The sequence below is a fragment of the Podarcis liolepis genome (assembly GCF_965112155.1).
Source record: "Podarcis liolepis genome assembly, chromosome: 12".
NCBI classification, from domain to species: Eukaryota; Metazoa; Chordata; class Lepidosauria; order Squamata; family Lacertidae; genus Podarcis; species Podarcis liolepis.
In genome coordinates this window covers 4,516,676-4,540,690 of record NC_139563.1, presented here as the reverse complement: position 1 = coordinate 4,540,690, position 24,015 = coordinate 4,516,676, and the positions used below count along the sequence as shown (strand labels likewise).

Sequence of the window (24,015 nt, the reverse complement as noted above, 5' to 3'; positions counted from 1 at the left end):
CCGCAATTTCATGCAACGGGAGCATCTATCTGCTGCTTTAGCAACTGGGAGATGTTTCCCTTTTCTCACCAGATTCACATGCCCAGCAGTCGAAATTTGCCAGGTGCATTTTTTTTTTAAAAAAAAGGTATTTATTGAAAGTTTTTAAGATATAACAGAAAAAAGAAAAATAAACATACAAAATAAAAAAACAGTTAAAAACACACATTAATTTTCAATAACATAACTTCCATACACTTATTTCCTCGGACCTCCTCATACCTCCCTTCTTTGTATTCCAGTTCGATTTGTTAGTTCAGCAAATCCTTACCATTAAACTTTTACCCATTTGTGAAACCTTTTTTTTTTTCATCTCTCTTAAAGCATTACAGCTGGAAACCGCTTAGTTTCTATCCAACATCCTTCTAACATTCATTAATTTTACAATGTTTCTGTAAATAGTCTTTAAATTTCTTCCAGTCTTCTTTCACCGACTCTTCTCCCTGGTCTCGGATTCTGCCAGTCATTTCTGCCAATTCCATGTAGTCATTTGCCAGGTGCATTTTGCACCTGGCTATCAGCCACTTGTGGCCAAGTGAAGATGCCCGGGCGCCAGGATGGTGCCTGACGTCTCCACCATCTGGAGGTGCCTATCTGGGGATGCTTGGATCTCGACTCTTTTCGCACACTAGCTACACATCCTGTGGAATCCCATCTGTTGCATTTTATCTGCGCAACCAGACAAATTTCACAAACCCAAAAGTCGTACTGAAAGATACGGCTTTCAAGCTGCCTGGCCCCAAAATGGCAACTAGGCATTCCATTTTGCTGACTGTAACCCTGGTTTTTTATATGCCTGTTGTCTTTGTCCATGGAGTTTTCTTGGCAGGGATACTGGAGTGGCTTGCCGGTTCCTGCTCCAGGTGGATCACGTTTGGTCAAAACTCTCCACTATGACCTGTCCATCTTGGGTGGCCCTGCACGGCATATCTCATAGCTTCTCTGAGTTATTCAAGCCCCTTCGCCATGGCAAGGCAGTGATCCATGAAGGAGAGAAAGGCTCCTTGGGAGAAAGGCGATGGCAAATCTAGAGAACATCTTAAAAAGTAGAGACATCATCTTACCAACAAAGGTCCGTAGTGATGTATGGAAGTGAGAGCTGGACCATAAAGGAGGCTGATCGCCAAAGAAATGATGCTTTTGAATTATGATGCGGGAGGAGACGCTTGAGAATCCCATGGACTGCAAGAAGATCAAACCTCTCCATTCTTAAGGAAATCAGACCTGAGTGCTCACTGGAAGGACAGATCCTGAAGCTGAGGCTCCAAGACTTTGGCCACCTCATGAGAAGAGAAGACTCCCTGGAACAGACCCTGATGTTGGGAAAGATGGAGGGCACAAGGAGAAGGGGACGACGGAGGACGAGATGGTTGGACAGTGTTCTCGAAGCTACTAGCATGTGTCTGACCAAACTGCGGGAGGCAGTGGAAGACAGGAGTGCCTGGCGTGCTCTGGTCCATGGGGTCTCGAAGAGTCGGACACGACTAAACGACTAAACAACAACAACCCTGGTTTAAGGAGCTGTTTGGTGCCGATCTGATATATCTGAGTTTCTAACACTGCACATGCAAACTGTTTCGCACAATTACACAAAGGCATGCAAAACTTCACTAAACTTGTGAAGGAGGGGCAATTTCCAGGGGTCAAAAAAATCTTTGTGAAATGCAAATCCCTCCCCCCTTCAGCTAAAAAAAAGGAAAAGAAAGAAAGAAAGAAAGAAAGAAAGATGAAACACTCAGTATTCAAATGGGGGAGCACGTACTACTTGATTGCTGGGAAGCAGCAGTAAAGATCCTCAGAATTTAACTGGCAATTTGAGAATGGTTGTCAATTTAAATATATACCCATAGCGCATTACTTGCTCTTGTGAATCGATTCTGCATTGAAAATGACAGCATTATCACTCAACAGTATCAGAGCTTCCTGTCATTGCTGTTTTTTCTTCCAACAACCCGTGAGCTAGCTGAAAGCACGGTGAGGCCTACGACCAGCAGTGACCATCCTTCACTGACGGGTTTGGATTTCAAAAATACGGCAAAATGATGAAAGGAATATTGCAGGGAGATTACATAGCCTTAGTCTGTCAGTTTGACGTACCGTATTTTTCGCCCTACAGGACGCACTTTCCCCCCTCCAAAAATGAAGGGGAAATGTGTGTGTGTCCTATGGGGCGAATGCAGGCTTTCGCTGAAGCCTGGAGAGCGAGAGGGGTCGCTGCGCGTAGACCCCTCTCGCTCTCCAGGCTTCAGGAAGCTATCCGCAAGCCTTGCAAGCCCGGTGGGAGTTCCTGCGGGCTCGCAAGGCTTGCGGGCAGCAGCCTGCAGCCCAATGCACGGGGCGTGCTCCGGAGGGCGCCCCGTGCTTCGCGCAGATGTCTGCAAGCCTTGTGAGCCCGGCGGCAACTCCCGCCGGGCTCACAAGGCTTGCGGATAGCAGCCTGTTCTGGGGGCTGGGGGAAGCTCGGGCTTCCCCCGCCCCAGCCCCGTGGCTGGGGGGGGGATATTTATTTATTTATTTACCCCCCCCCCCAAAAAAAACCCCCGAGGTGCGCCCTATAGGGCGAAAAATACGGTATTTGCGTGTTGGTTAAAAGTCATCTTCTCTATGTCAAGGTGTAAACCTTTGGTTTGAATGGCGGGGGGCAATGCCCAGAGACATTATGCATGTTATGAAAGTCACAAGGTGCAACTACACTGACCACAACTAAAGCGGAATAACGTATGAAGATTATTTTCATGGCACTAACATAGCTGTATTCCAGCAACACCCATGTTTTCTGGAAGAGGTTTCATTGACCGCTTACAAATGAAAAGGCACCACATAAATATCTCCCAGAATAATTATTTTTTGTCGGAGATAGATCATTCACCCGGAGTATTAAGGAGCATGTAGGTGACCAAAGAGGTAGTGGAACCAGGAAGCAGGTGTTTCTAGAGAACGGGTCAGCAACCTTTTTCAGCCATGGGCCGGTCCACTGTCCCTCAGACCATGTGGGGGGTCCAGACTATATTTTGGAGGGGGGGATATGAACAAATTCCTATGCCCCACAAATAACCCAGCATTTGAAATAAAAGCACACATTCTACTCATGTAAAAACACCAGGCAGGCCCCACATAAACCCAGAGATGTGTTTTAAATAAAAGGACACATTCTACTCATGTAAAAGCACGCTGATTCCCAGACCGTCCGCGGGCTGGATTGAGAAGGCAATTGGGCCGCATCCGGCCCCCAGGCCTTAGGTTGCCTACCTCTGTTCTAGACTGTGTCATTCCCCAGAACCTGCAAAATTTCAGTAGGCATTCCTCAAAGACAAGCTATTTTTGCTTTTGCTGTGAAAAATTTAACGCGTTCTACTACTGAGAATAACTGCTTCCAAAGTCGCAAGAATACACAATCTTTTCCAGTTTGTGGCGTCTACAAGGGCTGCATAACTCTGTTGTGGCAGGCCACCTCCATTAGACTGAAGCTACACACATCAACTATGATATGGAAAAGTTACCAAAAAACAAACAAACCCAGGAGGTGCATTTTTTTTTAATGTGGTCATTTTACGTCTGCATTTTGCAGGAACGCTTTACGTCTGAAATAAAAGGAAAACCAACAGGAACAATCCTGCAAAATGATACTTTTAACACAATAATCAGTTTTCTGAGTGGATTTATAGAATTTATATCCCACTTTTTCCCCACGGTGGACTCAAGATGGGATGCAAAGGGGGCCCAGGCAGTTTCCCTCACCCAAAGCACTGACCAGACCCAGACTTGCTTAGTTTCATCAATTTACAGGTAGGTAGCCGGGTTGGTCAGCCGTAGTCGAAACAAATATATATAAATAAAAATAAAAATCTTTTCAGTAGCAACTTAGACCAACTAAGTTAGTTATTGGTATGAGCTTTTGTGTGCATGCACACTTCATCAAGTTTGCTGTATCATGGACTTTTAGTATCATGCCCTGACAAGATTAATTTTTTTTAGTTAGTATTTCAAATATACTGGCAAATCAAGAACTTGTCAAAATGTCCTGCATTTAGACAATCACCTGCCGGAAGGCTTGCCAAACTAAAATTCCTCTGCGGAATTTTAACAAAGGCAAGTGAAGAATATTTCACAACTATAGGAAAGCATCATGCCAATAGTCATAAGCTTGAGGGAGGGGGACAGAAGAGCCCTGTCTTCCTGCCAATCATTAACCCACCCAAGTTCTCTTTAACACCAGTGTTCATAGGAAAGTAATGGTGTGGGCAGCCCACATTAGACAAAATTACAGATTCCTTGTCAGGACAGGCAATATCCCTTTCCATGATATTAAGGAAACCCAAGAGCTGTTCAGGATCATCAATGAGAGATTACTAAAAAAGCAATAAACCCCAACCATAATTAAATTCAGCTGTTAAATTATCATTGCTGTCACTCAGCAGCTGATAGATGTAGCTATTAGTTGCTAGTGGGGTGTTTTGTTTTGTTTTTTAAAAAAAGGCAAAATGACTTTCAAGTTTTATCATGTTTGGATAATTACTTGCTAATGTGCCCAGAGATAAAATTACTGCTATTTTCCAGGATTAAGTGAAATAAATGGCACGTTAATTTACTACGAGCAATTATGCAGCTGGTAACACTGTACCACTGTCCCCAAAGCATCCCCTTCTTTTTGCTTGTTTGTGTTTTTTTTTTGAGGGGGGGGGAACCTTCTCTGTTCTTACCCCATGAAAAGCAGGAAGATCCAACAGAACTGCTGGGGAAGGAGGATAAGAACTGTACCTGTTTTAAAAGTATGCAACTCAGTATTAGCACAGGTTGCTGTTCGCCTCTACACAGTTACATCTTTATCTGCAGACATTGCAATATATTGTGATGTTTAGGTAAAGGTAAAGGCACCCCTGACCGTTAGGTCCAGTCGTGGCCGACTCTGGGGTTGCGGCGCTCATATCACTTTATTGGCCGAGGGAACCGGTGTACAGCTTCCAGGTTATGTGGCCACCATGACTAAGCCGCTTCTGGTGAACCAGAGCAGTGCACGGAAATGCCGTTTACCTTCCCGCCAGAGTGGTACCTATTGATCTACTTGCACTTTGACGTGCTTTCGAACTGCTAGGTGGGCTAGGTGATGTTTAGTTGGTGATATATCACATTCTTGAAAACCAGGTATTGCCCAGCCCTAGTTGCTGGCATACCTAATTGCTATGAAATAACCATATGTGTGGGATGTGGGTTAAACCACAGAGCCTAGGGCTTGCCGATCAGAAAGTCGGCGGTTCAAATCCCCGTGACGGGGTGAGCTCCTGTTGCTTGGTCCCTGCTCCTGCCCACCTACGTCCAAGTGCAAGTAGATAAATAGGTACCGCTCCGATGGGAAGGTAAACGGCGTTTCCGTGCGCTGCTCTGGTTCACCAGAAGTGGTTTAGTCATGCTGGCCACATGACCCGGAAGCTGTACGCCGGCTCCCTTGGCCAGTAAAGCAAGATGAGCGCCGCAACCCCAGAGTCGGTCACGACTGGACCTAATGGTCAGGGGTCCCTTTACCTTTAACCATATGTGTAAACCTAAGTCAGCCTTCACCAGAATAATAGACCCCGGGTGCGTTTTTGTCTTTTTTTCATTACAGAGGGCCGGTTAAAAATGAAGCAGGAAACGAGTAAGGGAAGACCGGCCTTGAAGACAAGGCTGGTGGTGATGGTGTGTGAAAGAGAAAGCAAGATTGGCTGATACATGAATAATTAGCATATACAGATGTGGCCCGTAGTGTGTGCATGTAGGTGTATAAAGCCTCTCTCTCCTACAATTAGAAAATTGGGGAGCAGCCTGTAAAAAGATGTAGAAATCAACAGCCACAACCGGGAAAATACTTCATTAAAAAGTTCCCATGGGTGTGGGAGACACCCCATCGCAGAGCCATGCAATAAACTCATTTCCCTCTCTAGAACCAAAGCAAGAAGTAATATACGTATAACTATGGCCAAGTCTCTGCTGAAACCTGGAGTATTCCTTTCTCCATTCTAAAATCGTTTACACAAGCTTTACACTGAGATGACTCAAGCCTTGTTGAACCAATCATCGTCCTGTGAATAAACACAACCTTTGGAAAGGAATAGTACTGTTCTTTGCTGCCCTCAGGATTATATTCTTGGCTGCACAACACATTATTCCAAACAAAGAACCACCCCAGCAGCCAGCAAGCATTTGATACCACTTGTGGTTTTAACTGAATAAAAGGTTTGTTTATACAGCGTTGTAGGTTAAGCGTAATTTAGCTTTCTCGTTCTTTGTAAGCTCTGGATATCAAGCGGCTGGCACAATATTTCGGCTGACAGCAAGCATCAACTCAGGCTCCAAACAGTCCTCACGAGGAGACACCTCCTTTGGCAACTCCACCTAGATTTCAAAAACGTTTGTGTATCCCAAGCCTTAGAAAAAAGGACAAGGAGAAGTTCTCTGGTGGGGCAGTTGGAAAGGGATCTGTATCCCATCTGTATGGACACTCTTTTTGCGCGGTGTTCAAAACTCATATATATAAGCTAGGTGCCAAATGGCCCCTTAAAACCAAGGTTACAGTCACCAAAATGGAAGGTCTAGTTGCCATTTTAGGGCAAGACGGCTCTAAAGTCTGATTTTTCAAAGGATGGACTGGCTGCGATTGATTCTCAGTTAAGCATCTGGCTAGTTCAGATGACAACCTTGAGCTAGGTTAAAAAAGTCACTTGACCCAGGAACAGTCCACACATATATTCGCTTATTCCGACCTCTTTCTTCATGGTGACTGCTCCTGCTCCAGGTTGCACAGAAAAAGCGATTTGGTTCCAGAAATTCATTCTGACTGTGCAGATAAAATGTAAGTGTTAGAAGGAACTGGCAGAAATGACTGGCAGAATCCGAGATCAGGGAGAAGAGGTGGTGGAAGAAGACTGGAAGAAATTTAAAGACTACTTGCAGAAATACTGTAAAATTAATGAATGCTAAAGGGATGTTGGATTGAAAATAAGCGGTATTGGTAAAAAGATTAACAAGAATATGTGAATACGGATTGACAATGGTTTAAAATATATAGTCATAATAGGTTAAGATATTGAGTAAAGATAAATGATAGAGGGTAAGGATTTGCTGAATTAATTATGTGAATTGGAATACAAAAAAGGGGGTGTGAGGAGGTCAGGAAACAAGTAAATGAAATATAAGACATGAAAATATTGGTTTTTTCTTTAACTTTTTCTTACTTTTTATGTGGTTTGTTTTGTATTTTTGTATCTTTTTTTCTTTTATTGTTATTCTTTTTTATTTCTTATTTCTAATCTTGTAACCTTTTATTGTCTGTAAAATTTCAATAAATATCATTTAAAAAAAATTAATGTAAGTGATAGAATTCTACAGGATGGTGTATTAGTGTGTGAAAACAGTCCAGATCCAGTGATCTCCAGATAGTGGAGGTGTTACGTCCTGTCCTGGCACCCAGGAATCTTCAGTTGATCGCAAGAGGTCGAAAACTAGGTGCAAAATGCGCCTGGAGAATTTTGAACACTGTGAGGGAGGAGGAGGAGATTGACAGCAGGGTTGGAAGACGGTGAAGGACTAGATGCGAACTGTTCAGGCACAACAACACAACCTCAAGCTAAACCCTGGGGTGGCGGTGCTTTGTGCCAGCCTTAGGGGTCCAATTGCGTGACATTCCCAGGTAAGGCACTCTGCGTCTCATGAGCCATGAGAATGTCCCACAGCTCCTGGCCAGAATAAAGGCCACCCTTAACCAATAGGGAGATGGGAGGTACTGAGAGATGACAATGACAGCAACCTGAGAAGGTGCAACGGTCTAGGCAAATTCAAGTAGACTTGTAGAGGCTGCCTGGTTAAGTCAAGGCCCTACGGGAAAACCCGGAGCAGGAGGAGCTCAAGAGATTGTGATTGGAGGGTGGCCAGCAACAAAACCACTGTATTCTGCTCTGGTCAGTCCTCACCTGGAGTACTGTGTCCAGTTCTGGGCACCACAATTCAAGAAGGACACTGACAAACTGGAACGTGTCCAGAGGAGGGCAACCAAAATGGTCAAAGGCCTGGAAACGATGCCTTATGATGAACGGCTAAGGGAGCTGGGCACGTTTAGCCTGGAGAAGAGGAGGTTAAGGGGTGATATGATAGCCATGTTCAAATATAGAAAAGGATGTCACATAGAGGAGGGAGAAAGGTTTTCTGCTGCTCCAGAGAAGCGGACACGGAGCAATGGATCCAAACTACAAGAAAGAAGATTCCACCTAAACATTAGGAAGAACTTCCTGACAGTAAGAGCTGTTCGACAGTGGAATTTGCTGCCAAGGAGTGTGGTGGAGTCTCCTGCTTTGGAGGTCTTTAAGCAGAGGCTTGACAACCATATGTCAGGAGTGCTCTGATGGTGTTTCCTGCTTGGCAGGGGGTTGGACTCAATGGCCCTTGTGGTCTCTTCCAACTCTATGATTCTATGAAAAGGAGCAATAGGGCAGGTGACCAATCCAATAGCAGCCTGTAGCTCAGGAGAGCCCCAACAACTGCCTTGGAACTAAATGCAGGTAGCCCACTCTTCCGCCTGGTCCTTTACCTTGATAACAGAAGGCAATAAGGCCTGATTCAACAACTCACAAGGGAGGGCTAGCCTGAACCTGTGCCCTGCAGGTAAACGCTGAATGTCCAAGTGGCAGCTTAGAAGCAACGCAAGGCTCCAGGCCGCAGCTTCTCTTTTACACCCAAGCATTCTTGGCAAAGCTTGCAAAACAGCAACAGCATCCAGCCACCCCCTTTTCCTGGCAGATTCACAACTGAGAAAATCTGAACTACTGCGGCAAGCCATCCTATGCCATGCTGTTGCCATAGCAGTGGGCACTGCTAGACAAATCTCGACAACACATTAGGAGACTTGCTATGATATGATCAGATGGTCTAATGATCTAAATGCACCCTCTGCATTCCAGCCATGTAACAATACAGTGGTGCCCCGCAAGACGAATGCCTCGCAAGACGGAAAACTCGCTAGACGAAAGGGTTTTCCATTTTTTGAGCTGCTTCGCAAGACAAATTTCCCTATGGGCTTGCTTCGCAAGACAAAAACGTCTTGCAAGTTTGTTTCCTTTTTCTTAACACCGTTAATACAGTTGCGACTTGACTTCGAGGAGCAATTCATAGAACACAGTGTACATAGTAGCCTTTTTTTGAGGTTTTTAAAGACTTTGGTGATTTTTGAAGCTTTTCCAAAACTTCTTTTGCAGCTATTTGGTAAGTTAAGCTTTTAAAACTTTTTTTGGGGGGGGGTTGGATTTTGGGTTGGGGTGTTTGGAATTCAAGGACTTGGTCTTGGGGAGGGGTTTGCAAGAATCTGGAAGCTTGTGTGTTTTTTTCTGCATTTTTATGATTTTCTGTGACCATTGGGCCACTCTGCTGTTTTCTTAAAAAAAATCTGGATTTGAATTTTGAAATGCTCTTTACAGTATATGTGTGACTTTAAAGAGCACTTAATAAACTCTTGTTGTACCAAATTTGGCTTTGTTTGGACTTTTTTTGACCATAGGAACGCATTAATTGATTTTCAATGCATTCCTATGGGATTTTGTGCTACGCAAGACGAAAAATTCTCTAGACGAAAAAATTCGCGGAACGAATTAATTTCGTCTTGCGAGGCACCACTGTACTTGTCATTTGTGAAACACCTCAACAGCAGCTAGGCATCCCAGGATCCTCAATTCGCCTCACGTCTTTTGGAGAATTCTGCACAGGGTCATCATTGCCAGTTCCATCACACCCAGCCTCAAAACCCACCGTTTCTCTCTCTTTCACATTTGTGCAATAAACACAACCAGCTCTAAGCTAATCATAAATCACTGGTTGTCTTGCAACTTGCTTCTGTGGATGTCAACAAAGCTTTCCAATCATGCCTTCTAGACAGCAACAGAGGGCCCAAGAAGCGCCACCCGAAAGGTAAGCTATACGATATAGCATCATCAGTGTACATGCTACTTTGCAATAAAGGCATCCCCTCACCTGCGTCCTGCCGACACGTGCAGTTGTCAGCGCCGAAAGGGGGCGGGACGGAGGAATCCCCACTTGCGTGCGCAGCAATGACACGTGGGAATGCCAGGAACGGAACCCTCGTGTAAGTGGGGATTCCCCTGTATTAACATAAGCAAACAGCTAGCTTACATTCCAAGTTTCAACAGTGGAGTAAATGTATATTTGCTTATTTTGCACAAATCCGATCACTATGCATGCTGTGATTCTGAACCTGACATTTGCATTTCTACATAACTATGTGGGTGTGCATGACCTTTTTGATCTTTCTCAAAGCCTTAAGATCAGCCAGTGATTCCCTCCTACAGGATACCACAACAGTGTTTGAAACTCCCATTGTTCTAGGGGCATTCTGCGACAGGGAAATTTCATTAGCACAAGCAGTTTCTGAGCTCTGGGCGCAGGGCTGCACCTAAGATTTCAGATTAAAACTGTGGAGTGGAAGGAAAAGAGGACCCTTTTCTGCCTCCCCACTTCCGGCTACTCTCTGAACACTGGAGCAGAGACCCTCTTAAGAATATTAAAGGGGTGGGCAGGGGAAGGACTAGACCATGTGAAAAATGAACATAAGATTTTAGCTGCAGTTCATTTATTTTCAGCTTGCTATAAATTCCTGTTATAAAAAAGCAAACCTAGACATTCCATTTTTGCGTCCATAACCTAGGTTTAAGGTGCCATTTAGCTCCTAGTTTTCATATCTCTAACACTGTTCCTCGTACTGGGGGCAAGCATGTCATCTACCAGACTAAAGGTTGTATCCAACTAGAATTAATCCAAGGAGAACCAATGTTAGATGCATCCTAGAACTGCTTCTGATGTTGCCCTGGAATTATGGAACACGAAATTCCCCTACTTGATTTGGCTCCGTTCTGAAACAGGTGCAAATATTTTTTTATGCCACCAGGCTTTTAAAAATTATTTCTCTATCTAGAAGAACTCACCTACTGTTAGGTTACTTAATGTTAGCTTTTGTTTAATTTTTTAAAGATGGGTTTCCATTTCACTTGGCTAACTGCTCTGTGAACTTTTGTTGAAACCCAAAAGTGGAATATTGTTAATGAATGGTAAACGAGGGAAGACGAGAAGACTATACAAAGCACAGAAATTTCACTTCATGCGTGTTGCAGCCTTTTGTTTTCAGAAAGACGTTTGTAGGGCGAGGTTTTCAAATGTTTCAACCAGCATTAGGAACAGAGTTGCTTAGTAAAAAACATATGGCCAGACAGATCTATTCCGAACTTTCCATGCTCAGAATCGCAAGGCAGCTGCTTCCAATACAACCTCTTTCTACTTGCATTCTGCAAAAACAAGGGGTTGGGGGAGAGAGAAGGGGACAGAAAACTGCAAAAGGCCAAGTCTTTGAATTGTGAGAATGTTCCAGCTACAGCACTGCAAACTCAAACTGGCCGCATGAACGTGCGCATAGGTTGTTAAACCAGGCGTTCTTATACTTTAAACGATTCTCTGGGGCTAAGGAAGGTTGCCAAGTTTTAGGGAAGGCCTCCTGAGCACGGAAAGGTCAGGGAGTCATCTCCCTAGGCAAGCATAAAAGGCAAGATTATTGACTTTTACAGTACTGTTCTGCATCTGAGGTGGTTGCTGTGGATACAACAAACAAAATACTCTGGCGATGAAATGGCAGCAGAGAAAAAAGAAAGAAGAAACCCTTGCAAAACTACAGAAGAGGCTGCGCTGTTTGCATGCAAATAAGAACTGTTACCCCCCCCCCAAAAAAAAATGAAAGCAAGCGGGACACAGAACTACATTATGCTGCCTTAAAAGCATAAGGGATTCTGAGCAAAGGAGCGCTGAAAAAGCATCACTTGCTTTTTCACTTGATTTACACACCAGCTGAAAAGTCCCTTTGTTTAGATGCCTTTGGGTCAAATTATGCAGTTTATTCCTTCTTGAGGAATCTATGTAGTGAACCTAATGGAGGTGAGTCACTGTAAATATTCTGTAACAGTGGTCCAGGATCTCCACTACCTTCCCATCACCAAGGGTAAAATTCAAAGTACAGTGGTACCTCGGGTTACATACGCTTCAGGTTACAGACTCCGCTAACCCAGAAATAGTACCTTGGGTTAAGAACTTTGCTTCAGGACGAGAACAGAAATCGTGCTCCGACGGCGCGGTGGCAGCTGGAGGCCCCATTAGCTAAAGTGGTGCTTCAGGTTAAGAACAGTTTCAGCTTAAGAACGGACCTCCGGAACGAACTAAGTACTTAACCCGAGATACAACTGTACTGCTTTTTACCTACAGCACGGCTTCGACCTGCTCTTAAACACTGTCCCACAAGAGGATGGTATGAGAGAATGTTTCAAGTGTACAACTTTCATGCTAATCTTAAAGAAGGGCAGAAGAGGCTGAATTCTTGATGGCTGCTTCCTAATTCAGAATTTACTTCCTAAGTAAGCCTCTCCTGTTAGGACAAGCATTTAACAGGAAAGGATGAATCAGGCATAGGCAAACCCGGCCCTCCGTAAGTTTTTTTGAGACTACAATTCCCATCAGCCCTGACCACTGGTCCTGTTAGCTAGGGATGATGGGAGTTGTAGTCCCAAAAGTTTGCCTATGCCTGTGATAAATGAAAGTTCCTTCTAGCCTTATCTGTTTTCATTGGTATATTTTAGCAGCTACATTTTCACTGCCTAATAACTTTAGGACCAGGTTTTTTGCTGCACAGATGCAGATGGCTAACTAACAGGAGATATTGGGGATGAAGTATGTGACAAGACACAAAAAGGAGGGTGAAATCACTTTCCAACCAAGTATGTGTATGTTAATATGCACACGTGCAGAAACACACCCATCTTCATTTTAGGCAAAAGGAAAAATTATGCAAAAGGAAGGCCTGTCCCTAGTACATTCACCACCTACCCACCCAAATTTGGTACGTCAGTTGAGCCCAACATTATCCATGCATCCAGTTTATGTAAGGTACATTTTGAAGTGGCATCTTAGCTCAGTTGGGAAGGGCAGCGTTACCAAGCAACTTTTCTTCTTCTTTTTTTAAAAGAAAGATTACACGCCACCGCAGCCAAGCCTTCCTCCCTTCACTTTAATGCCCTCAGAGATAATCATTAGTTTCCTTAATAAGGAAGTGATGGTGAAGAGGTGCAGGTGTAAAGCAAATCTTTCTTTTCCAGAGCCATTACTGTCTCCCTGATGCATTACGATTATAAAATAATTGAGGAAGCAACTTTGCTCTGTTTGTCTTTATCCACGTAAATGTGTTCTGCAAGTAGGAAAACATTTCGCTGAGGGCTAAAGTTACCAATAATCCACTCCGTGGGGAAGAAAAGAAAAGACATATCCACAGGAGGTTTGGAAAATAAACCCGCAAGGAACACAAAATTGTCCGAGAGACTCGCACTAGCTATAAGTTTCTAAAGTGATTCAAAATCATGGCAGCTGTGGAGCTTCCGTTTGAGAAGTCTTAATTTCTTCCAAAAGGTTCAAAGGACTTTTTTACTTGAACCACCTCATTTCCTTCTGTACTCCAACCAAACTGCCCCTGCTGAGCTTACGTTCTGCATTTGAGGGACAACTCCACACAGAATGTAAACTCAGTCTGTAAAGACCATGCAACTTACACATTCTCCATCTCCTAGCCTGGTCATAGCCAACCTTTGTCACAAGTCCAAAGTATGTGATAGTGGTTCCTGCGGATGCCTGGGTCGCTGATTTGTTAACCATCTCTTAGCTTACTACTGCCACTAAATAAATCTTTTAGTCGTAAAGGCAGCAATGAGCTTGAAAACCAGCTTGTCCTAAAGCATGTGAAAAGGTAAAAGATAAAAAGTAAAGGATCCCTGGACAGTTAAGTCCAGTCAAAGGTGACTATGGAGTTGCAGAGCTCATCTCGCTTTCAGGCCCAGGGAGCCGGCGTTTGTCCACAGTCAGTTCTCCAGGTCATTTGGCCAGCAGGCCTAAACTGCTACTGACGCATGGAGGACCGTGACGAGTGCCAGAGGGCACGGAAACGCCATTTACCTCCCCGCCGCAGCAGTACCTACTTATCTACTTGCACTGGCATGCTTTCGAACTGCTGGGTTGGCAGGAGCTGGGACAGAGCAACGGGAGCTCACCCCATTGTGGGGATTCGAACCGCCGACCTTCCGATCAGCAAGCCCAAGAGGCTCAGTGGCTTAGACCACAGCGCCACCCACGTTCCTTCCCTAAAGCAAACAGAGGAACTGCAGCACCCCAGCCGTTGCTGTGCTACAACTTCCATCATCCCTGATGACTGACCACGCTGGCTGGGCTGATGGCAGTTAGGGGTCCCAAACCACCAGAGATTCACAGGTTTCACACCCCTACCTTAGGGCACAAGCCCCTCTTGCTCCAATAATCAGCTTTATTATCATTCCAACTCATAACTTCCCACAAAGCCAATGAAGAGTTCAGCAACCTAGTCCTAGGAAGCTTTTCCACACTGAATTCTGGCACGCCATTTTTTTCCGCCCTGCCCTCCCACTGTGCCTGCCAGGGGCCAGGCACATTTTGCCACAGGGAACCGGCCTTTCGTGAGGAGGTGGAGATGTCTGAGCGCCAGTTTTGGTGCCTAACATCTCCATCTGGGTGGCTGGTGTGGCTGCAAATGGTCTGAGGGGCAGCAGGGCACAAAAAGGTACGCCTCTTTTGGCGCTGCGCTGCCCCATGAACCAGCTGATTCGCGCAGAAGTAGAGCACCTAAAGAGGCACATGAGCCAAGTGATTCATGCGCTCTTCTACCTGGTTAAAGAACAGTATTAGTTCATGCTTATGAAAATGTTGCTGAATTAAAAATAAAAATGTGACTAAGCATTCTGTTTTGGAGCCCACAGCACAGGTTTCAGGAGCCATGTGGTAAATAGCTTTTCTATCCCAGTTCCAACACTGGTCCCCCCTAAAGTGTATTTCAAGCCAGAGTATTCTCTGCGGCAGGCCCCAAGTTGTGGAATTTCCCCTCCACATGTAGCTTTTGTCATATGCTGAAGACCCACCTCTTTACACTGGCTTTTGACATTCTGAGAGGTATATTCTGGGGCCACCTTATTTTCTTGATTATTTGTTTAAAATGATTTCTTTGTACAGTGGTACCTGGGGTTACATACGCTTCAGGTTACAGACTCCGCTAACCCAGAAATATTACTTCGGGTTAAGAACTTTGCTTCAGGGTGAGAACAGAAATCGTGCTCTGGCGGCAGCAGGAGGCCCCATTAGCTAAAGTGGTGCTTCAGGTTAAGAACAGTTTCAGGTTAAGAACGGACCTCCGCAACAAATTAAGTACTTAACCCGCGGTACCACTGTATTTTAAATAGTAGTAACCTGAGACCATGCAGTGAAGGGAGGGTATTTTTTTTTTATAATGCTGTGCCTGGGCCACAGCCCTTCAAAGTGAAAATGTTAAAACTTAAGGACATTCTGTTCTAAACTGTTTTGGGCTGTGATGGGAGTTTCTGATGGCTGAATTGTTTTACTGATGTGTGCTATGTTACTGGGGTGGGGGAGGAATGAGTTATATTTTATCTACATTACAGCTCTTTTTCTACAGTGGCTGCTACTTTCTATTTTATCATTTTGTATTTACGCTGCTTTGTATTTTCACTACCAAGCTGCCTCAACTGCTAGCTTGCAGAAAAGGTAGCGTATAATCTTTCCAAGCACCCCAGAACTGTCCACACTAATCTTACTCTGGGATGTTCAAACCGCCCTTGGATCTACAGTAGTCGAGTCTGATTAAGCGTCCAATTATCCACACAGAAACCCTTCAGATGGTCACCCCAGCAGTAAACCAGCGACAACAGAACAGTAGTCCAAATCCAGCCTGTGATGGTAGGTTCTGTACGATAAATGCAGCTAAATTATGACCAAAGGCTGACTTCAGTATTTGCTTCCGTTCACTGTCTAAAATTCAATAATAATAAAGTTAAGCACAACAGGAATGAATGAAATGAACGAACATATTGCACTCATCCCCTTATTGCGTGTACTTCGGGTTATTAAATAGTGTGTTTTTTTCAGGTACTACAATGGCAAATATGAAGTGTGGCAGATTTATGACATTGAGGATGAATAGGTTTTTAGGGAAGAGTGGTGAAGGAGCAATACTGAACTGGACCACTTCAAATTCAACAGACCTTCCCATGCCCCCTAACTTTTAAGCCTTAAGATGTGGCCCAACTGCATTTTGGATTTTAGCTCCACAATGAAGTGTTCATTACTCTTATACCAAACCACTTAATCATAAAGAGTATTAATTTATTTCCTTTACATACATAATTAACAGCCCAACGGCCATTCTCAACCTGGGGGTCCTCAGAGGCTGCTGGACTACAACTCCCATCTTCCCCGGTCTCTGGTTGTGCTAGCTAAGGATGATGGGAGTTGTAGTCCAACATCTGGGGACCCAGGGGTGAGAAAGGCTGGACTTGTATTCAAGGGAAATAATCCTTTTAGCTCGTTACAGCGGAAACCTAAACCTACAATACTAGAACGGCTCAAGCCAGAAATGTATTACTCTTTAATGGACCAGATTCACCACTGTTAACGTGAATGTACCCCTTCATTCATTTAATAAAAAATTATACACCGCCTGTTAGTAAAAACAACTTCAAAGCAGTTTACAAAGAGAATTGCTGTTTTGAACCCTCTACCAAGGTAATTAAAAGTAGGGTAGCTTTTCCCTCACGCTGTTTCAAACCATCCGTGTGGAGCAGATATGCAAATTCCTTCTGAGAATTACAACTAGAATACAATAACTTACTGTGGATTAATAAACCTGGAGTATAAGGGGCAGGAAAGATAAGCTGTGATTTTGAAGCTTTTGCAGGTTCCTAGACCTCTTTGCTGAACAGGTTTCTTTGGTGATGTTTTCCATTTACAGATAGCCTAGTAGTTTATAAAAAGAAACGCAGAAAAAGTCCTTGCCTAATTTGGCTTACATACTTGAGGTTTGTTGCATCTTCGGCTAACGGATTATTTTCCATAACCAAACTGAATGAACAAATTTATTTTGATTCATTGTGGAACTGGTCAAGGTTAACGGTTTCAACCACAGCCAAGCAAAAGGAAGTGTTTTTCCTCTACATACAAATGAATTGAGCCAACACAGCTGATCTTGTCACTTTCTAAAATGCTGCGGATCATCACATAAGGGAACAGTTACCTCCTACCTCATCCATCTAGTTTAAAACTCCCTTCTCTGCAGTAATCACATTAAGAAAGAAAAAACTGCACAAGACAGGACAACGGATTGCCAGCTTCCAGTTAAGAGAGAAAGCCAACTAGCCATTTCTCCAATCTTCCAAATTACTACTTTACGCCTACAGTTTCAAACAGCTGCGCTCCTAGAACGCTACCTGCTCACATTAATTAAACGGGGGAAATTAACGCGCTCTCTCCCATTTCAAAAAGGAAGAAAAAAGGCCAGAAAGCTGTCTGTAGCTTTACTGTGGATAAGCTGTCAGTGTCTGCCCTATTTAAGGTACCCTATTTGGAGGAAGCCATGTTCTCCAGCAAGCAGAAAATATCCTGCAGCCATGATGGTTTTGTTTTCAAATTGCTCCATGCTCCCCCCCTCCCCATCTGGTTCCAGGAATGCCACCATCGTATTTAAAACATCTTGTGGCACTTTGAGGGGCAGAAAGGAGGCTATTGTTGAAGATGCAAGTTTAGACGAGCTATTTATATGCAAGCGCAACCAAACTCAGATGAAAAATGCCTTCATAAAGAACATGCACCTTCACGCCCTTTGCTAAAGAAGAGATCCAATATTTGCTCTCACATAATGTTGGGCCCTGTATAGCTACGTAATTTATAAACACAGGAAACAATGCAGAGGCCAGCCACACGGTGAAATATATTTCGGATTACATCTCCACACATCTTTAGAAGACATATCATATTTTTGGACGTACCTAACAATGCAGTGCTGACAAAAGGAGCCACGAAGAGTGGAAAGCTATTGCGTTACAGAATCCCCAAAATAAAAGGCCAACTTGTTCTGCTAAACTGTTAGGAAGCTTGGATTTAAAAACAAAGCAGTAATGTCAAACAGTCTGCAAGAATGGGAGCTTGTGAAACCAGTGAGATTCTGAAAAATAATTCCCACCCAATACTTGAACACTATTTACTATTGTACCTGTTAAGGACATTCTTACAAGTACAATACTTTTTATGAGTAGGAAAAAACCATATTGTTATTCTTTATTAAACTTATATACTGCCCACCATAAAAAGACCACCTGACAAAAAACATGACTACGATTTGAATTAGTAAAATAGAAGCTGAATTCAAATTTGTTTCACACGACACTAACTTCAGAAGTTGTAGAAAACATACTTTGGCACTGGTATTGAAAGATGGTGATACAGTAAGTGGTGTTTTGCAAAAACAAAGGTTTACCCTATTGCCCTTGTCCAAAATTTTACCTTTCTACCTCTTCAGACCCATCCATATTCTGTGGAAAGATACACCAGTTGTCTGTCCCTTTCCACCTCAGAGGTGACTGCATTTCAGGGATGCTGGACGTATTAGGTTTATGATGTCCACTGGGATCCTTCGACATGAAAGCTGTGCTATAAAAATAAAATAGTATTCAAGACAAACGGTTGTGGGTTAGAGGTACATCCGAGAGAAGGGAAGCAAGGCGGGTCTGAGCTACTTCGCCACCTTCTCCGAAAGAAATTAAGAACAGAAAGCAGGTCAACCCTGCTAATGGTTACATATGTGCATTTAGTGAAATTCAGTGGCAAAAGAAAAACAAAGCAAATGTCAATAAAAGGGAAGTTTATTAATGGGAAGTTGATTGGCATTTTGATAACTGAATAATTTGGGGGGTTGTTATTGTTATAATTTCGCTATTGGAAAACTAATAATAAAAATACGTGTGTGTGTTATCGTCCTTCCTTATATGAAGCATGGGCATGGCTCACTCCAGGACAAAATCTCTCCTGCCCTACAAATGCCCATATGTCTTACGTAGCGACATTATTTAACACATAAAGGTCTAAGGCTGTAAGAAATGTCCCTTAGCGAACTCAAAATGGAGGCAACTGGGCCCATACTCAAGATTGCATCACAAGGATCAGCTACCCCTTTAACTTCTAAGACGCATTTCCGAAAAGGATGGCTAAAAGAGCTGTTATGACTGGATTCCCCCCCCCCTCCTCACTGTTTCCAGTACACGTTAATGAGTAAAGTGGGTCATGGGGTGGAAGCTCAATGTTTGATCGAACTCAACACATAATCTTCCCCTACTTGCCCTTCCCCACCAGCTACTGCCATCTCTGTGTTAAGTTTTACACTCCTCAAGACAGGGAGATCTCTTTTCATTGCTATTTTGCAGAGTGTTGTACACATTGGCTCAAAAAGAGCTGTGGGTGTTGGCTACAGGCAAGAGGGCCTGCTTAGTGGTGGCACCAAGACTAGTTCTTCTGCTTTAAATGTTCAGGTGGCTAATAGCTTCATTTCAGGGGGCGTTTAAGTTAAAGTTAAACTAAGACTTGGTGATTTATGCGACTGGTGTCCAATTTTGCCATCTAATGTTTATTCCTTGTATATGAAGTTTTATTTTTTGTCTGCCTCTTTGTGGACCCATTTTGGGATAAGAGGGGCAAAAATAAAGAACGGTTATCACCGCACACCCCAAGTATGTTTAATCAGAAAGAGCCCCAGTTTTGTGTTCAATGGGATTCACACCCTGGGAAGTTTAGGATTTCAGCCTTTATAGTACATTTAATGGCCCTTTTCTTCTCCTCTTCAGATGTCCCACAATGAAGTCCAAAGAGCGGTCATGGAAACCGCCCTTCCAGCCTTGCTCGTAAACATTATTATTTCAGAAACTTTTGGGGGCAAGCCTGTCTCACAAACAAGCCTCTCTGAGGCTGCTTTGAGGCTCTTTGAAACCATCAAGAGGCATATACATTTTATGAAATAATTAATAATAACAAAAGAAGCAAATGGTGGGTCCTGAGCCCGGTCGCCTAAAGGCGATTCTTACTCGCCCCAAGCAACCAGCCAATGTGAACTCTTCGGTTTTATCTGTCTGTACCCCGCAACACAATGCAAAGTGAAGAATTAAAACGGGGGAACCTGCCTCGGCCCCTTTGAATTAGGGAACAGTTAAATTAAATGAATTAAAATGGGAAAATGCGGCCTACCCCGCCCCAAACCTTTCAAGAAGGCATGTGCACCCTTAACAATTATTATATTTTAATATTTTGCTGGAAGCCGCCCAGAGTGGCTGGGGAAACGAAGCCAGATGGGCAGGGTATAAATTATTATTATTATGATTCCTGAAGAGACCCACATGGGCACTCCAAAGCCCCACAAGGAAAGTGGCTCTTTTCAGAGCAACGTTGTCCCTTCCAGGAAATGAATTTCCTGCAAAGGAGGAAGTTTTAGGCTGAATTAAGTCTGGATGATTTGCTCAACTGGTGTCTGGTTTTGCCTTTATGGCGGGGCATTATTTTTTTTTTAATGCCTGCTTCTCGGTGGCCCCATTTTGGGTGCAGAAAAGCAAACCCCTGTTGTTAGGGGTCCTGCGTGTCCCTGAATTAATTTCACAATGAAAGGATTTGAGAATGTTGTATTATTTGATTGTTGTTAGCCGCCCTGAGCCCGGCTTTGGCTGGGGAGGGCGGGATACAAATAAAATTTATTATTATTATTATTCCCCACGTGTTGCACTGCAAGGGCGGTTTTTCCTCCCCGTTGCAGCCCACCCACCCAAAATAACTGGCATGGCACCCATAACCTCTCAAGCCGGGCAAGGTGCCCGAGGAAGGGGGAGGAAAATGGCACTTTTGCTGCCCCTTCCTGCCCCCCTTTGTGAGCCTGTGGTGGGGAGGCAAGGCCCCCTTTTGCCCCCTATTCCTGAAAATATTCCTCCTTAATCCTTTTCTCCTGAAAGAAAGGAAACACACATCTTCTCTCACCCCCATTTTCCTCTTCCAGCCCCTCCACACATGGGATTCAGAGAATGCTGGCCCTATATTTTTTTATTCCCCCCCCCCCAAAAAAAAATCCCGCTCTGAGGAAAGGGGAAAGTGTCCCTTTTCAGGTGCCTTGTGGCCACAAATGGCTGACAGCACAACAGCGGCCCGCCATGACCCTCGCCGAGGAGGGCATTCGCCTCCCAGGCGCCTTCCTTTTCCCCTCCGAGGTGAGGTGAGGGTTCAAGGCCGGCCTCTCACCATTTGACGAGGCGGCGTGCCGTCGTCCCACACCCACCCACCGCCCGCTTCAAGAAGCGGCCTTCCAGCTCCCAAGCCCGCCCACTCCTCCCTCCGCCGCTCGCCGCCGAGGGCTCCCCTCGGGCCGGCCAAGGCTCTCACGAGAGGCCGGGGATGCGAGGCCTGGCCCCGCCTGAAGCCTCTCCGTTTAGGCCCGTGGCGAGAAGCCGCTCTTCCCTCCCCACCCCTGTTATCTTGCAGGAAGGGGGCTATTATTTTGTTGTGGGGAGGAGAGAGGGGTCACTTGGACCCAGGCGCCCCTTTCCTCCCCACAACGGGGGGGCCTTTCGCCTGACAGACCCCTTTGTATGGAGGGGAAGGCGAGTCCACCATGTCTGTAGCCCCCAGGGGAAAATAAATACCACCCATTGCACCCCAGGAGTGGGGGGTGTCTTGTGGGGCACCCCATATTTGGGGGCCAAGGCCTTGCTGAACTTTTCCATGGGGTGGGACATCCCCTTAGCATTACAAAATCCTAGAAATGTTGAGCCTAATCCTTGCAATGCAAAGGTTTATTATTGGGGGGGGGGGATATGTCCATTCCCCCTTTATAGGCTATAAAGATGGGGAGGGAGGTGTAAATGGAGGATACCCCCCCCAGAAATTGCCCCACCTCCGCGCGATCCTGGAAGTGGGGCAACCCGAGTTGGGGTCTCTTCCACACGAGCGCCCGCACCCGTGTCTCAGAGCCAGGCAGCGTGGTGGTACTTACTCCAGGGTGGGATGTTCCGGGTCGTAGAAATCCCCCATCTTCGGCCTCTTCTTCATCCGATGCAGCAGCCCCGGCGTGGAGGATCAGGGCAGGCGCAGCCTCCGCCCCACATAAGGGATTGCTATGGGGCTGGGCGGCGGGGGGAAACGACCACGACCCCCGCCACCAACGCCCAAGGTTGCAAACCCCCCCCAAACAGGCGTGCAGGAAACCCCCAAGCCTCTTCCTGACCTGCCCCCCAAAAAGGAGGCCGCTCGGTGGGTCTGGCTCCCGGCGCCTCCTTCACATCCTCTTCGGGGAACCCAAGATAGATATCCAAATTTAAGTTCTCCGGCGGCGGAAAGATGTGCTGCTGCTGCTGCTGCTTTTTACCCTTTCCTGGCCTCCTTGCCCCCCCACCCCAAAGCAAAACAGGACGCCCCCCCCACCAAACCCCTCCAAGAAAAGCGCTGCAAATCCTCGCTGGCTGCAGATCAGGCCATGGGTCTCTCTGCAAACTGCTCCCCGCGTCCCAGGCGCGCAAAATAATAATAATAATAATGCAATTTGTAAAATCCTCGAGCGGAGAAAAGGGGAAACGGCGCTCGCTTCTTTGCAAAAGGCTCCTCTCTTTTTTGCTGCTGCTGCTGCTTGCAACCGAAATATTTTATCCACGAGGGCAAGGTGGGCAGAGGAGAAAGTTAGGCCCCAGACGAGCCCTCGAAGAAATGGGCAAGGATCGGGAGACGGGAGCCAAACCTCCCCTCCCCAAAACGCCCTTCTCCTTTCCTTGACCTCCCTCCTCCGGCCCTTTCCCACGAGTTCCTTCCCTGGGCAAGATCCAGGCGTCTTCTTCTTTCCCCCAACGGGCGATCCTCCAGCGGCGGCGGCTTGTATTTTGATTTTTGCAGGGCTTTTTCTTGGCACCAACCTCGCCCTCCTCGCTGCTGCCTCCTTTCCTTCCCACTCCGAGTTTCCTCTGTCCCTTCTTCCCTGGCTTTATTTCTTTTTTTTTGTCCTCGTTTAACGGCGGCGATCGCGCTCCTAGGAGGAGCAGCCGCCGCCACCTCCTCCCTCCTCCTCCTCTTCTTCCTCCTCCTCCTCCTCTTCCTCCTCCTCCCGGAGTCCTGAAACGTCCAAACGGAAACTGTAGCTCGTCGACTTCCTACTTGCTGCAAAAGCGCAAAGGCGCAGCTCCGCGCAACCGGCGCCCCTTGCTCCTGCAGGCTTCCTTTAAGCGCTGCGCGGCTGCAGGTCGCGGGTCCTCCCTTCCGACGCCATCCCGACACGCTTCTCCTTCCCCTCTGGCTTGCAGAGCCGGTTTGCAAGCTCCGAAGGAAGCGCGCTTTTGCTGCAAAGCGCCGCCGCGCTCCTTGGAGAGGAGGAGGAGGAGGACGCGTTTCCCAGGACGCAGGCGGAGAGCGTCGGGCTCTTCATCCGGCGGTATTTCGAATTATTGATGTGTTTTGCTTTAAATACCACTGCTACTAAGACTTTGTCTGAAGTTCTCTCACCTGTGGTTTTCTGTCGACTGATTTGCATTGCAGCAACGCATTTCTCCCCTGTAATTATTGGCGCTGGTGATTTATTTTTTTGCTTCATAGGAATAATTGTTATCTCTTTCACTGTGCAGCAGGTGTTTTTTTGTACCACTATGGGCACAATTTCATGGTTTGCAGCCTGATCCTATCACGTGCTTACTCACAAGTATTTCTTTCTTCTTGTTATTATTGTGTTTTCAAGCTGCTATTAAACCACCCTGGAATGGGTAAGAAATCTGATAGATGAATAATATTTGTTTGTTTGTTTCTTCAGAACAGTGCTAGAAATTCCCCGGGCATTTTACGATAGGTGCATCTCCATCTCGCTGGCCTCTCCAGCTTTCTTAAGCAGGTAAGCAGATTATTTATTGCATTTATACCCACCTTTTTCTCCAAGGAGTCCATAGTTCACCCCCCTCCTCAGCTAATCTCAACATTACAGCAAACCTGTAAGGAAAGATTAAAGGTAAAGGGACCCCTGACCGTTAGGTCCAGTCGCGGATG

The 24,015-nt window shown here is 45.4% G+C and overlaps 1 protein-coding gene across 4 annotated transcripts in view; it reads right to left on the bottom strand.

Moving 5' to 3' along the window:
* Positions 1-23,103, bottom strand: part of SETD2 (SET domain containing 2, histone lysine methyltransferase) — a 93,140-nt gene extending 70,037 nt beyond the window's left edge. For all 4 annotated transcript variants that reach the window (XR_014517393.1, XR_014517394.1, XM_083466488.1 and 1 more), the window contains exons 1-2: positions 21,992-23,103; positions 18,475-18,621 (exon numbers count right to left, since the gene is read on the bottom strand). Coding sequence is in view for 2 of the 4 variants with exons in the window: in XM_083466488.1 (XP_083322614.1) it covers positions 18,475-18,621; positions 21,992-22,047 (203 nt within the window). In the remaining 2 variants the exon portion in view is untranslated. The remainder of the gene's footprint in view (positions 1-18,474; positions 18,622-21,991) is intronic.
* Between the last annotated feature and the right edge of the window lie 912 nt (positions 23,104-24,015).